This window comes from Lathamus discolor, chromosome 2 (assembly GCF_037157495.1).
Source record: "Lathamus discolor isolate bLatDis1 chromosome 2, bLatDis1.hap1, whole genome shotgun sequence".
NCBI lineage: Eukaryota > Metazoa > Chordata > Aves > Psittaciformes > Psittacidae > Lathamus > Lathamus discolor.
In genome coordinates, this window is record NC_088885.1 from 3,547,887 (window position 1) to 3,563,890 (window position 16,004).

Sequence of the window (16,004 nt, forward strand, 5' to 3'; positions counted from 1 at the left end):
CTGCCCTCCCTCATGTTCTGGAACAAGGGGCCAGGTGAACATTCAAGTAGAGACATTACTGTATGGAAAATCTTGCCTCATTACCATCATACCCCACTAGGTGTCACTTGTGTATTTTGTACTAAAAATGAAACACCTGAACATACCAAAAAGTTGCATGCAGGGCTTGATCTGGTCACCTGAACACAACCAGGTGGCATCACAAACTATTTAAATGCTTAGTTTAAATAAATTAAACACATAGCTATTTAAAAATAACTCTGATAGTATTTGAGAAGTTCTGGCACTGTGACCATCTATCCCACATAAAACCTTAGTGCTACCTCCTTCCCTGGGTTGTCTTTTCTGCTCCAGCTCTAGGAGTGCCAAAAGGAGCGTGGCTAAACCCAGCTGGTTCTGTCTGGCACCACCTCAGTAGGCCTATAATCTATTCCCATTGCTAAGGGCATGCACAGACACCCACAGGCTGCATCTCTGGAGGACTGTGTAGCTCAGAGGGTTCAGATTTGGCTTCATCCTGTGCTTTACTGGCATAGACTGCATCTCCCTGGAATAGAAGCGAGAGCTATGCGGGCTTCTCCTATCGGCTCCTGATGCAGTGGTTCTCTCAGTTCTAACTCTACCTTCATTATTCTTCTGATACCTTCATATTTCTTTTGCTACAGTCTCCTACATGTTTGCAAAATGGTAACGTGCTCCCAAAGCTTAAAAGTTGCATTGAAAATATAAGATTATTCGTAAAATGTTCAACTATGAAATGTTACTTCTGACAGACGGGACAGTAAATTAGCTTTTAAAAACTGTGTTGTCTGTGAAGCAGAGTATCATCAGAAATAAAAGCCAAGAAAACCACATTCAACTTCAAATATTAACAACAGCCTTGAAACACAAATTGAAGCTATTTAATGCAAATTTCAGCTAGCAGTTTTTACTTTGCCAAACACTGGATTTGTACCAGAGAGACCATGCCAGCCTGCCAACTTCAGATCCACAGCTAAAGTCACCCATATGTATCAGGTCAGCTCTTTAAGGCCTGTTTCAAAGTGCAGTGCTGGACTCCAGAACCTGACATGCTCCTGCACGTTCCTTTTGGCAAGGAAAGTGCTTTGCACGTAGCTTCATGTAGCTTCCATGCTTCAACCCTTCCTTCATTTAGACAGATAAAGGAAGGTGATTAAACAACTACAAAGAGATCTGTCACATGTGGAATTATACATTCTTAGACTCTCAACTTTTAATCCACACTTCTCAATACCTGTGTTCAGGCATTTAAACTAACAACTGTATTAAGCAAAACACAAAGGGAGCAATTTCACCTCAGATCTAAGCACAACATTCTCCTCTTCAAGGTCCTTGAGTTTCTTTTGAAGAGAATCCAAATGAAAGTAGTTCTGGACGGAGGAGGAAGATTCATTCCTCTTCAGCCTTGTAACAAGAAGAACAGTTTTAACTCCTTTTTACCTGCATTAAGGCCAATCCCACAGAAGAACACACTTAACTCAAAACCAGCCAGAGCCACGTGAAATACAGCTTATTCGTGCCAAGGATGTTTAGGCATCCATGTATTTGCAGTGATTTTCAAAAGGGAATGTTTTTAAGATTTATTTACTATTCCACATATTTCCTATGGAAAAGTTACTCAGCCAGGGCTACGGGAAAGGAAACCACCCTACCACAGGGAGCAACCCAATAGCTTCCTGATTAATGCTGCACATGCTTCACCGGATTGCAGCAATAACTCTGCAAGCGAGGGCAGAGAGTCTTTCAGAGCCTGTGATGCTATTCAGCCAGCTAATTGCCTGGAACCCAAGCTTTAAGCTATGCTTTATATTCCCTTCCCTCTGCTAGCAATATTTCCATAGTGCCTTCAGGCCCTTCAAGCACAAAGGTCACACACGTAGAACGTTCTAGCACAGTGTGCAAAGGTATGTGGCATAACAGGGTGCTGTAAGTGGGACTTGTCTGTCTCACCACCACAGTGACCTAGTTCCTGTGAAAGTTACAGTGCTGTGTCAGCAGCCTCCCTGTGTACTCTCCCCTTCCAACTTGTTGTTGGCACCTGGAGAGCCAGCTGGTCCCATGCAAATTCCTCCAGCTGGTGCCATACACCAAGTCCACAGTCCCATGTATCGTTCCAGCTGATACAGGGATCATTTTACTACTTTTCAAAGCTATTAAGTTATCCAAACGGCCCATGCTCAGTACCAGAGAAAGGTTCAACACTGTAGATTGGTTAACTTACGGGGTGGAACAGACGGACTCTGGCTCACTTTCTTCAGCAGCACTGGTGTAGAACTGGAGCAGTTCATCTTTCATGCAGAGCTCATGCCGCAACTGAGAAACCTGCAAAAAGAAAGAGCTTGCAGATCAGTAAGTTGATTTTCTAGGCACATTCTTAACTAAACCCACTACAAACTAGCTAGCTATTCGTCCTCCAAGCATCATAATCAAGAGGCCAAGCCTGGAACAGACTCCTTGATTTCTTCGAAAGAAGGAAAAATGCACCTTTGAAATTAGCCATTGAATGTCCTTTTTCGGAAGCTCAAAAAACTGTAATTATCCTTTGCAGTTAGGCATGTTTCTCTTTAACCTTCTTTACAATGAGCAAACCTGATTCACTACTGCATTAGTCTAGGTTCATATACACAGAAACAGATATATTGCAATGATGCTGCACGAAACTAATGTGGCACAATCAAGCTGGACATCACTATTACCCATTTTATGTGATGACTGCCACCTTCTGGCTTGGTTACAGACCTTGCAGACCTCAGATACAGACATTTCTTCCTCTCCAAGAGACTTCAGACAAAATTACTCAAATGCTTTTTTAGTAATGCTGCATTTGGTATTCAATTGCCTGCTGAGCTGCAGAACATCACTACACACTGGCAGGTTGGCATTCTGAGGTTGCTGCAAGGGTTGAGGCTGAAGTCAGTTTCCAGGTGTAGTTATGGCTGTAAACAACATGAGTCTAGCAAAGTAAAATCACAGAATGGTTTGTGTTGGAAGGGACCTTAAAGGTCATGCAGTTCCAGCCCCCTGCCACGGGCAGGGACACCTCACACCAGACCAGGTTGCTCCAAGCCCCTGTGTCCAACCTGGCCTTGAGCACTGCCAGGGATGGGGCAGCCACAGCTTCTCTGGGCACCCTGTGCCAGCGCCTCAGCACCCTCACAGGGAAGAGCTTCTGCCTAAGAGCTCATCTCAGGCTCCCCTCGGGCAGGTTAAAGCCATTCCCCTTGGCCTGTCCCTACAGGCTCTTGCCCAAAGCCCCTCTCCAAGTTTCTTGTAGCCTCTTTAGGCACTGGAAGCTGCTCTAAGGTCTACCAGGAGCCTTCTCCAGGCTGAACAAGCCCAGCTCCCTCAGCCTGTCTTCCAAGTAGCATGTGTGAGTCCCGTATTTACTACAGGCATGTATCAAAAAGGCACAAAACACCAAAACTGGGCAGTTAAGATACCCTGTAACTGCAAGCTCTACAAACATAAATCTTGGCTCATTTATATTGTGGTTCTCCAAGGGTTAACAGCCAAATTACACGGTAGCACTTACCACCACTTCACAACTGCAATTTAAGGCTTCAGTGGCAAGAGATTAATTTTTATTTGCCTTGCCTAGCTATAAATAGCAGAACTGATCAGATATATTCCCTTCCACTTGCACTGCGAGACTTGGCCCTCAGTTCAGAGCACATTTGGCTCTATTAGACTTCTGGGTTTTCTGCACTGGAGGCATATTTATACTTGTAGTTATTACTGGAAAAAAACCACAACCCAACAAACAAAATATCAATAAAATAGATTCAAGCTGCATTTCCATCAGACAAAAAGCAGGCTCAATGCAATAAAGCACTTCAACTGTGCAGAAATTTAAGCAAACAAGGTCATTTACTTTCCTAAGGGTATTCTGTGCAATCAGACGTGCTAAAGCACCAAGTCCCTCTGACACATGGGTTCTAAAATGTAAGGGGAAAAAAAAAATCCCAATCCACCACATTCTAGAAAACTATGAAACAAAATCCAGGCATTAATTCTGGGAAGTTCACTTTCCCCATTTCAGGAAGAGCTAAAATGCTGAGCTAAAAATAACAACTTACTTCTCTCCAGCACATTATGGCTCAGCCTATGTAAGTAGCAAGGATTCAGATACTGTCAGCGGGTGGGCACTAGATACCTCCAGCTTCTGCTACACTTTTTCTGTATGAATTAAAAAGACGGAGGATACTATTTTTACTGCCATTTCCAAGCATCCTGAAGGAGGATGAACAGCCAGAAAGGATAACCTTTTAATGCAAAAGGACCAAAAGCAATGGTGTCCTGGGTTCAGCAGTAGCAGTCATTTTTCTCCTTCCTAGCACCTGGTGCAGTGCTGTGTTTTCAACTTTAGTCTGAGAACAGTGCTAATAACACCTATGTTTTTAGCTGTTGCTCAGCAATGCTCACCCTGATCAAGGACTTCTCAGTCTCATGCTCTGCCAGTGAGGAATGGCACAAGAAGATGGGAGGGAGCAGAGACAGCACCCGAGACCCAAAGTAGCCAAAGGGGTACTCCATACCAGAGCATGTCATGCCCAGTGTAGCAACCAGGGGGGAGTTACCCAGAAGGCCCACATCACTGCTCCAGTTGGGCTGGGTATTGGCTGGTGGGTGGTGAGTGGTTGTATTCTCTCCCCTTGTTATTTCCCTTATCATTATTATCATTGGTGGCAGCAGCAGTGGTTTGCGTTATACCTTAGTTACTGGACTGCTCTTATCTCAACCTGTGGGAGTCACATTCTTTCCATTCTCCTCCCCATCCCTCTGGGAGCAGGGTGGGGAAAAGGTGGGGAGTGAGCAAGTGGCTGAGCAGTTCCAAGTTATCGGCTGGGCCTAAACCACAGCAAATGGGCACAAACTGAAACACAGGAGGTTCCTCCTGAGTATCAGGTAAACCTTTCTTATTTTGAGGGTGACCAAGCACTGGCACAGGTGTCACAGGTTGTGGAGTCTTCATCCCTGGAGATACTCAAACTCTGCCTTTATATGGTCCTGGGCAACCAGCCGTAGGTGGCCTGCTTGAGCAGGGGCATCAGACCAGATGACCTCCAGGAGTCACTTCCAACATCAACCATGCTGTGAAATTTCCCCAGCCAACAAAACCTTGCAGTAACCTCTAGCAACACATCCCTTTAACATAGCACTTTGTGGTGTTTGACCAGCAACTAAACACCCCACAGCTGAGCAGGTATTCTGCTCCACAATCCCCATAGGATGGAGGAGAGAATCAGAAGCACAAAAGCAAGAAAAAACCTCATGGGCTGAGATAAAGGCAGTTTAATATGCAAAGCAAAGTAAGGAATTGATTCACTGTTTTCTATCAGCAGGCAGATTTTCAGACACCTCCTGGAAAGCTGGGCCTTGGCACAATGCATTGTTACTTGTTAGTGCCATAATTGTGAATGTCCCAGCTTTTTCCTTCTTTGCCTGAGCTGTTCTACTTGAGCATAATAACACATGGTATAGAATATCCCTTTGCTCAGCTGTGATCAGCTGAGCTGTGCCCCCTGACAGCATCTTGCACAGAAATAGTTATACCTATCTTAGAGAGACTTTAAGGAAGAAAAGCATCCTCACACAGAGCACAGTAGTTTAGAGACACGGGATCTAGCTCACAAGAACAATCCTCACCAAATCACCAACAACCCATTTCAAGAGTCCAGGTGACTGTTTTCCTGACTGACAGCAGGTAAATGCTTGACAGGTTGAAAGTGTTCACGTAAAATGAAGACACCCAGTTACACAGTATGTAAATAACACACATACAAGTATCACGCCAAAGAGCATTTCTCTTTCCAACATTACCTTCTACTCTAATAGACCAAGCACAATGTTCTCTGTTTTAAGCCACCATTCCAGACTGTAACTCAGCTTTTCCTCATCTCCCACTTTATAGAGAACAAAACCAAACCTAGGCTTTAAAATCAGCTATCACCAAAACTATCACAAACTCTGATATGTGACTTAGAACTGGAATGACAGGCACAGAGGGCTGTATTACTCAGATGTTACCACAGGTTTGAGGTGGTATTATTTGGGGATTGATGCTGTGTTTGAAGTGCTGACTTTTTAGCTTCAGAAACACATGACAGTCTGGAGAAGAAAAAGAAGCATAACCTGGGAAATTTAGAAAGATGAGAAACTAAAACCTTACTGACCTACTTCATTCCAGACACAGTTCACACTCTGACAGTTTACACTGCTTTGATACTGAGCTCTAATCCCAAAGGAGACAACATTAAACTTTACGTAGCACCATCCCAGAAAAGAGGACCACAGCTTGAGACTGGAGCTGCAGCATTCTTACTGACCATTAGGGTAGCAAGTAGATACACTGTACCTGGCAACTACACTTGTGCTGCTGAAAAGGCAGACAATCATCTCTGTAACCAAAATTTACTATTAGGAAAGTTTTCTCAATACAGTGTTTATGCTTTTAATGTATAGTTCTGAAACAGTAAGCAGAGACTAAAGCATGCACAGAGTGCCTGTTCTCTAGCGCACTGCAGGAAAAGTCTCAGTTCCATCAGTTTTTACTGAAAACAATCACAGCTAGTTCCTAAACTTAAGCTGCACCCAAGAATAAAACTCAACAGATAAAGCCAAGAATCTAATGCATTTTGTCCAGGTTTACATTATTCTGACACAGCTATGGTTGGGTGGAGAAGTGATTCAGAGCAGTCCTGCGGAGAAGGACTTTGGGGTTTGGTTGATGAGAAACCAAACATAAGCCTTGAAGGGGAACAAGGACAAAACAAGTAGAAGAAAACAGTGGGTATAGCGACTCAAGAAAAAGAGCAGCTGGTTTCAGAGGAAAATGAAGTCTGAGGCAGACCAAAATTCAATGGCTTGAGTTTTGTTTGCTGTTTTTTTTCCCCTCAGATCACCTGACTTGAGCCAACAGGTCAAGTAACTTTTTTGATCGCATTTCTAGAAGCGTACACGCTGTAAAAGTGGCTGGCTAAACTGCTGTAACACAGCTTGACTTGCTATGGACAGGATGCTCATGAAAATTAAGTATGGATAAAGTGAAGCTAAAAGGAAAATTCCCTCTGAAGACAGAGCCCCCAGACATAAAAATCTTACCTCTTCCCTGATGTGTTCTACTTGCTCCTCCAGGAATTCATTTCTTTCTGTCAGTGATTTATTCTTCTTTAACAGTGACTGGCCAATCCGAGCAGCTAATTCTAAGTCCCGTTCTTTCTGTGAAGTATTAAGAAAAGAAAGGCCATTTCAATTTTTTATTCACCAAAGGATCATAGGGAGGGTAAAAACTGTCATAAAAGGCAAGGAACAAGTTCATGAACAATAAAAAGACTTCTTGCTTCTGTGAGGGTTTATTCGTTTGGTTTCCTGACAATTTTTTCCCCTATTTCTGCCTGTGCTACACCCACATTATCCAGAAAAGACTGACTGGTACAGAGTTACTGAACCATACGCAGCCCCAAGATGTACAGTGAAACAATGTCAGTGAAACTAGATCTGGTTCTCTATTACAGTTTTGTTTGAGAAACTACTGACGGAAACACTTCCATCACCTTGCTACACCATTTGCATAATGACTCAGAGCTTCACAGGTTACATTTTAAAGAATTCAGCAGCACAGTAAGAACACCAAAGAACTTAAGCATTTCAAAGCATTCCTCAGTTTCCACTTGCTCCACCTTAAAATAGAAGGCAGAAAGGTGTGCAGGAGCAGAAGCCAATTCCACCACAAGGAAGGTTCAGCTTCCAGCTTCCTTGCGTACATCCATCCATCAGTGCTTCCATATAAAATCAAATTCCTTTTGCAGATGCCCAAATGTACATGAGGTGTTCACTCTCATGCCATGCTTGGCTTCCTTCTTCCCCTTCCTCCATGAGCACAGAACTGGAACTAACCCATCAACACAGCTCACCACGTATACCAATGAAAACTAGAAACTTATCCTGTTGACACCATGTACCTACACGTGTCTCAGCTTCTGCAAAGCTGACACATAGACTTGTAATCTGGCTGGGAGAGGATGAGAAACTGCACAAAACTGTGCCATTTATTAAGCATTTCTATTTGTAATTGCCACATTCCACTACTAGATGCTTAAAATAGCACTATTTAAGGAAGTGATCTCCCTGTCATTGAAAATACTGTTTGGAGCTAATTTATTTCCCCAACATCCATAAAGATTGTATGACTAAAAGCTACCTTATACATTAATGACAAAGCCTACAAAGCCCACAGCTACAGATCACATGGATTTGAAGTCAATGAACTGGAATAGAGAGGCTTTCATAGTGGAAAAAAAAAAGGAAAATACATAATAATCAGTAAATAAAATGACAGGCTATCGATCACTGCTGTATCTATAAATAGCATTTTCCAAATGGTTTCTGAAGTCAGACTTACCTTTGCATTGAAAGCTACTGGTATTATCCAGCTGTAAAATCTCATATGCAATCTTTCAGAACAGTAGGTTCCACACAGATCAAAAAAAGAAAGCTTGGTTTACGTATCAGCCAACTTATTGTGCAATAATTTGGCTCTTTGTAAATATGAAGTGGAAAAAATACATTGTTGAGTCTACAGAGAAAGAGCTATCTAGCAGCAAGGTTTCCAAACTCAAATTTAAGAACATTAAGTGATTTCCAGGCTCTTTAATTAACCTCCCTAGACTTCCTACACAGTTTTCTTAGCAATTCAGCTCTAAATCTCAGTTCGGGGTGAGGCCTCTTACAGTGATAACAAACTGGTTTATTACAGCAATGTGTAAAAAGCAATAGTGAAGCCAGACACATTAACACTGTTATTAGGAAAGGATGAAATGGAGGTTCATGGAGGAATCTGCTGCTATTCTTACCACGTAAGCACCAGCTGTCCCCTCCCTGGCTTAGTTTCAGGGCAAGAGGCACAGATTTCCAAAGTATCTGCACACCTCTTGTTTTGAGATCTTCTCTTTCTCATCTTCCCCCCCAAAATGCTGCACCTTTCACCCTGCCAACGTTGTGATACAGTCATTTGAACTTGCCAACAAGGAAGACAGACAAGATGTAGCTTTGGGGTTTTTTTTCCTCACTTATGAAGGGAGCAGATGGAGGTACATCTTAAATTCTGCTAATGGATGTAATGTAATCTCTTGTGATAGCCAGCATTTGGAGAACAAAGAAAGCAGCTGTAAGCGCATGTCTGGCTAGGAACAGAGTGATTCAGTCAGAAATTAATAATAAAACAAAAAAGAAGTATTTGTTTTCTTAAAGGTTCACCTATTACATACTCGCCCTGTTTTCCTTTGCTATCATCCAGATAGGGAGGCACACCAGTTGTCAAACACTGGCCTAGAAAGTCCTTCTAGCATTGCTCCCACAAGTGTGACTGCTGGATCTATAGATATTTGGCTACACGGACTCAGTGGAGGAAGCAGTTTGGCAGAATGCTGCTTCATTACTAGAAGGAGCCATGGAAACAAATGCAAGTAAATCTCAGCCAAACACAAAGGGAACAGGACACAAACAGGTAACAGACTGCTACTGCAAGTTTATGGATTATTCCAGGATAAGCCTTTTGGGCAAAGCAATCAGTTTTAACTGATATTTCATAGAGCTGTTTAAACTAGTTTAGCTCAAAGCACAAAATGCAGGACTCTGTACTGCAATCAGATGTATGAAGCAGAGGTAGGAGACGTGAGCATTCCCATACTTGTTTCCTTGCAGAATTAAAGAACAGACCATCCAATGTATCTTGACAAGACAAACGCCCTTTTTGATAATGCTATTGCAGTGAGCAAGCAAATAAATATCATGGATTAAATTAAATTTAGCCATAAATTACATTTCATCCCTGGCAATGTTCAAGGCCAGGCCGGATGTGGCTTGGAGCAACCTGGCCTAGTGGAAGGTGTCCCTGCCTGTGGCAGGGGGTTGGAACGGGATGTGCTTTAAGGTCCCTTCCAACACAAACCAGTCTGGGATTCTATGAACCAATAAAACTGTAACAGTTTTCACTTACAAAAAATTCTTCGTAAGCATTATTTGGAAAAATTATTGCTCAGGTCTACTGCAGAAAAGCAGTTATCAGTCAAACAATTTATCGTTATATTTACAGCACATAAGCATCATAGCTTGACACTTGCTTTCTGACACTGCCTGAGTCCCAATGATTAAAGAATAACAATTTACCCAATAATGATATTAAAAAAACCCCATCCCAAATCTACCAAACACAAGGCAAAGAAGAAAAGGCTTCGAGAGCAATGGAGTATGAGGTATTTTCTGATTTTGTGTCTAGGCACTTCTCTGGAAAGACATTATCTAAGATAATAATTATAAACACAAGACTATCTGTGAAGCAATCACAGAATGAACCAGGCTACAAAAGACCTTTAAGATCATCAAGTCCAGTCATTCCCCAGCATTGCCAAGGTCACAGTTTGTGAACACTTCCGGGTATGGTGATTCCATCAGTGCCTGTAATACTATTAGCTTTATGTGCACCATACAAGTATGCGACGTGTTAAGATGATCCCCTCGCTCCTCTTCCTTTATGGCAAGCATTTGGCCAAGAGCAAGTTAAATGGCCTCAACAGGGAAAAAAAAGCACAAGTAACGAGTCCATATGACTGAGGTGAAAAATGACCTTAGAAAGAGCCTTTCCTTTACTGATGAGATCCTATACGTACACTCAGAGCACTTATTCCTCCTGACTGGAGGACAGTCTACCAACAGTGTTTAGTAGTGGTACCATGCCACTTCTGTCCTACTTTCTCATAATGTGAATGGGTCTTTCAAGAGATGCAATACTTACCTCTTCAAGAAGACGTGTGACAGCATCTATATCATTGTATGTTTTAGTCATCTGGCCCACTCTTTCAGCGCATAAAACTGTGAGGAGAGAAAACAAAACATTCATCATATTGACAACACTTTTAGGGGGAAAATATCCCTGTAACATCTCTTTGGGTTTGTGTAAGTTTTCATCTTAAAACTAGTCTTGTGTGGGATGGTTTAGTGTGAGGTGTCCCTGTCCATGACAGGGGGGTTGGAACTAGATGATCTTGAGGTCCTTTTCCAACCTTAACTATTCTATGATTCTATACTTAGGTCAACTTTTGGCTAAGTATATCAAAAGCTAAAGAAAAAAAACCCAACCTACCCTCAAAAAATAATCAAAGCCTCAAGTTAAACAGAGTTTAACTCTTCTCTTTTGCAATGAGCATTTGCTTTTGTCAGTGATGGAGCAAGCTTAAAATCATAAAACTTTCTTTTCTGAAGAGGAAAGCCTTGAGTTTATAACAAGTGAAACCAGGTATTAAGGCACAACTGGATTCTATCATGTCACCTACTCATTGTATTACGTGCAGCAGAATTACTTGATAAATAAGCAACTCCAATAAAGATACCGTGTTGTTAAGATAAGAAATGGGTTCTATGATATGAGATTGCAAAGTAAACACAAAATGCATGCAGAATAATAAATGGTTCTTATAATACCCAGACCACACCACAGTGACTGTAGTGCCCCTAATAAAAATATTTAGACTGGATGAGATGATTAATCACTAAGAGTGAGCCAGTTCTGTTAGACTGCAGAAAGTATGCAGAAGTTTAGTCTACCACCATCGGTGATCCCTTAAGAAGCTACACTGTCGTATCTAGAAGTCTGCAAGGTGTCTAAAAACCCACCAATAACCAGAGGAAACAACAGCACTTTCTGCTCTGCCCTCATATTCACTTTATTTTCAGCTATACCTGTTCCCCAAACCCTGTAATTCTGGGGAAATGGGATTGTTAATGAAGTTCACTTGATCATATGGACAAGGGGTAATCAGCCTGCTGTAGCACTAATTGCTCTTTAGGAGATTTACCTTGACGATGTCAGTTAAAGCTCACTTAGACAAATGAGCTAATGCTGCTCTAATGTGCATTAAGGCCGGGAGAGACAGATAAGGCCTAATAAGATTCAGCTGGGGGTTGAAGGGGGAATGTATTGAGTACAGTCACATTATGAGGAGACTGTCACACCAAGGAAACAACACTGCCCAATTTGTAAATATACAATTTATACCCAATATATAAATATACAATAAGTACTTATAAATAGTTGATCATAACCTAAAGCACATCAATAATCACTCAAACACAACAGTACTTAGCTGGTGAAATGTTGGAGGATTCTTTCCCATACATAAATATCAGAGAGTTGCTTAAACTACAGCAAGAAGTACAGTTTGCTTCTATTTCTTTTCCCCTTTCTGAAACTGCATTTTTGAGGATCAGACCCGAAGAACATTTACAGTATTTAGTGCCATAAATAGTGCCAGTGAACTCTAAAGCATGCCATTCAAATGTATGCAAGAGATAATTCCACTTATCCAAATAATAAAGTCAGAAAGTGGCAAGGGTAAAGGGTTTACACTTCAGAGCAGCAACCTGCGGTATATCAGGTTACACAGCCATATAAAGAACAACTATACCACTGCACAAACAAAACCACACTGCATCTGTACTACAAGCTGTATTAGTCTAAAGCAGATTAATCAGGATCCACAGAAAACTGAACTCGCAGAGAACACAAACTGTAATAAACAAAGGGGTTAAACAGAAGTTTTCCATAAGCACATCAAGATGGATGGTGTCACATCCAGCAGACTATTGACAATAAGAAAATGAACATCACCATAAACCCTTTTTTTGTTAAACATAGCAAGTTCATAAGTCATGCCATAAAATACTTATCAGAAGCCCTGACAACAAACAGCAGGTTATTTTCCAAAACAACTGTACACTAAATAGTTCCCTTAGTTACTACATTCCACCACTACTATAAAATAATGCTTGAGATTGTCATTAGCAATCTCATTTTAACTCTGTATCTAGCACTAACAGTCGCTACTAATTCTGACTGTGGCAATCTCACACCACCCCAATTCAGGTGAATGTATAACCTCCATAACATGCGAGCTGATAAAAGGACAGTGCTTCCACAGACAGAAGAAAGTCACTGGGAGAGTGATGATAAAGGTTGATTTGTATGGCCCCTTACTTGGCTATTCCTTCAGAACTTGCCCTTTCATCTTTAACTCTGCAGGGTAATACCACAGCTTTATCGCAGCAGATGTATTAGTATAGCAAGGCAATAGCAACCTGGTCACCAACAGCTTTTATATCTCAAAAGTTCCATCAAATTTCTGTTGATCATTGCGAAAATGGAGTTGTTTATGTACTACCCTGCCACGGTGTAAGGGTTTCAAAGCAGAAATCCCAGAATCATCCAGGTTGGAAGGGCCCTCTGTATATCATCCACTCCAACCGCCTGCCAAGGCAGGCCCACCCAGAGCAGGTCACACAGGAACGTGTCCAGGAGGGTTTGGGATGGCTCCAGAGTGGGAGACTCCATAACCCCCCTGTGCAGCCTGTTCAGCGCTCTGACACCCTCAGTGCGAAGAAGTTCTTCCTCATGCTGAGGTGAGACTTGGTGTGTGTCAGTTTATGGCCATTGCTCCTCATCCTGTCACTGGGCACCACTGGAAAGAGTCTGGTGCCATCCTCCTGGTACCTGCCTTTGAGATACTGATCTGCATTGATGGCATCCCCTCTCAGTCTGCTCTTCTCTGGACTAACCAAGCCCAGCTCCCACAATCTCTCCTCAAAAGAGAGATGCTCCAGACCCTTGATCATCCTTGTGGCCTCTGCTGGAGTCCCTCCAGTAGCTCCTTGTCTGTCTTGTGCTGAGAAGCCCAGAACTGCACACAGTGCTTTGATGGGGCCTCATCAGGGCAGGGTAGAGGGGGAGGATCACCTGCCTCGACCTGCTGCCACGCTCCTCCCGATGCACCCCACGGTACTCCTGTCCCTCCTGACTCAAGGGCACAAACTGCCAGCTCATGGTCAACTCATCATCCACCAACACTTCCAGGTCCTTCTCAGCTGAACTGCTCTCTAATGGGTCAGCCCTCAACCTGTGCTGGTACCTGGGGCTCTTCCTCCCCAGGGGCAGGACCCTACAATGGTATCTTACGCGTCTTCTTCAACATCCAAGTGGAAACAAACCTTCATTGACCACATCTAATAAAATACCTCCTCCAGTCAACTACCTGCTATCAATATACAATAGAGCAGAAGCACAGAGCTACTGAAAGGAAGGTTTTCCTCTTGGAAGTAGGACAAACTTGCAAAGAGGTGTTGCTCTCCATCTGTCAGAACCAAGGCTTGTGGGGAAGAGAAGGTGACAAGCGAGGGGAAAGAAAGCAATTGAAAAGCATTAAAAAACCTCAAATCTGCTAAGTATGTAGTCATTCAGCCTCCACAGATTACAAGGTAACATATGGCCGATTGCGAGTGCAGGGATTTTTATTTCCTTAGTGTTCAAAAAATACACAGGTGAAAAGAAGACAAACTACTTTAATAATTTTGAACTCTGATCAGTGCAGTGTGGAGGGGAAAAATCCCTACAAACTTCCCATCTCTAATGGATTCTGCATAGTAGGTTTCCAGCCTGCTGGAGTCTCTGATGAGTACAACTGACCCCATTGTAAAGACAAAACAAGAGCAAATGAAGGACAGTGCTCAGTGACACAAACCCTACAGTGCCAATTTACTGACCTCCTTTTCTCGCTTGCAAATCAGTACTATTTTTGCTTGAGGCTGATAGGAAGCATAGTGTCTAAAGGCATGGATGTGTGCAAACATCAAATATATTTCGCATCTCTCAGTTTATTGAGAAGGGTGTTAGACAAGAAAGAAAGAATACAGAAAAGTCTACATTGAGTGGAGGAACCAGGTAATTCCGGAAACAGACTTAGAAAACGTGTTTTGCTAACTGCTTTGAAACTGATGCTACAGAATCAAAACAGGAAACAAAGAACAGAGAAAGCTCCTGACACCTTATTTTCTTAGCATCATTAAATACATGCTACCAGTGACATATGTGCAGTTCCACGTATTTATGGGTTTTGTGTTGGTTTGGTTTTAACAGCCAAAGACAAAAATGACTAAATGCTACTCAGATCAAGTATTTCCTCTGTTTTAAAGTATCCAGCACCATCCTAAAACTCTCTAACAGCTTGCAAATGTACCCACATCCCTGTGTTTCCCAATGGAAGTACAGCTGAAAGGATGTACTCTGAGTTTATTTCTCATCATCTATTTATTGCAGCATCTGACTGGAAGCTTCTTTCAGGCTGAGAGCTCGGAACTGACTGATTCCTAAGCTGAAGATGCTCAAGGACCTTCCTGAATTGCTCCATGAAAGAGCCACCTAGCATGCTGCTTAGAGGAAAAGTATGTTTTCAGGAACAGGAAACACCAAGGGAAGGAAAGGGCAGCAAGAATCCCACTACTGGGAGCTGCTGCAATCAGCCACCACCCACCAAACAGTGGATTCGGGTAGAGGAGAAAAAGAAAGCAGGAAAAATAACTCACAGGGGGCAGCAGTCAAACCTCAGCCCCTGCTCCCTGCATCCCTCCTCTTCATTTTTGAGACCTACCAATGAGGGACCAACTAAAGAACTACAAGAGAGCAGCCATGGCTGAAGAGGAAGGCCCAGCTCCCACTGCTCCTCTTCCCATCTATTTCCAACTACTGGGAAACAGAAGAGGGAAACGATGTTATAGTAAAGTTCCACTTTTGGGGCAGATAATACTGATGTGTATGATAGTGTCCAATGGGAAGGCCCTAGTGCATGGTCCCTACTACCAAAATTTATTTCCTCAGAAAGTACATCAGGGTAAGGGAACACTGTTCACGGACCAGAGATCTCTGGCAACTCTAATACTGCTGCTTCTTATTGGCAAGGTGGCAGCAGGGGTCATTGCTTTGTTTCCTAACAGCTCCCAACCCCAAGCCTTTAACTATGGCAAGGCTATTATATTCTTGATCAGTCATGAAGCCCTTCCTCAGAAATAGCTTCTGTTTCCCTTCTGCTCTGCTTAGAGCTCTGCCCAAACACTGAAGATACAATGGCAAGTACATCACATCCTAAATGTTGTGCACTGGG

At 42.6% G+C, this 16,004-nt stretch overlaps 1 protein-coding gene across 5 annotated transcripts in view; it reads right to left on the reverse strand.

Moving 5' to 3' along the window:
• TRAK1 (trafficking kinesin protein 1) overlaps positions 1 to 16,004 on the reverse strand; it is a 138,983-nt gene that overhangs the window by 27,237 nt on the left and 95,742 nt on the right. For all 5 annotated transcript variants that reach the window (XM_065665491.1, XM_065665490.1, XM_065665488.1 and 2 more), the window contains 4 exons: positions 10,814 to 10,890; positions 7,123 to 7,239; positions 2,243 to 2,343; positions 1,317 to 1,425 (listed from right to left, as the gene is read on the reverse strand). In XM_065665491.1, coding sequence (XP_065521563.1) covers positions 1,317 to 1,425; positions 2,243 to 2,343; positions 7,123 to 7,239; positions 10,814 to 10,864 — 378 coding nt within the window. In that variant the 5' untranslated portion in view covers positions 10,865 to 10,890. The remainder of the gene's footprint in view (positions 1 to 1,316; positions 1,426 to 2,242; positions 2,344 to 7,122; positions 7,240 to 10,813; positions 10,891 to 16,004) is intronic.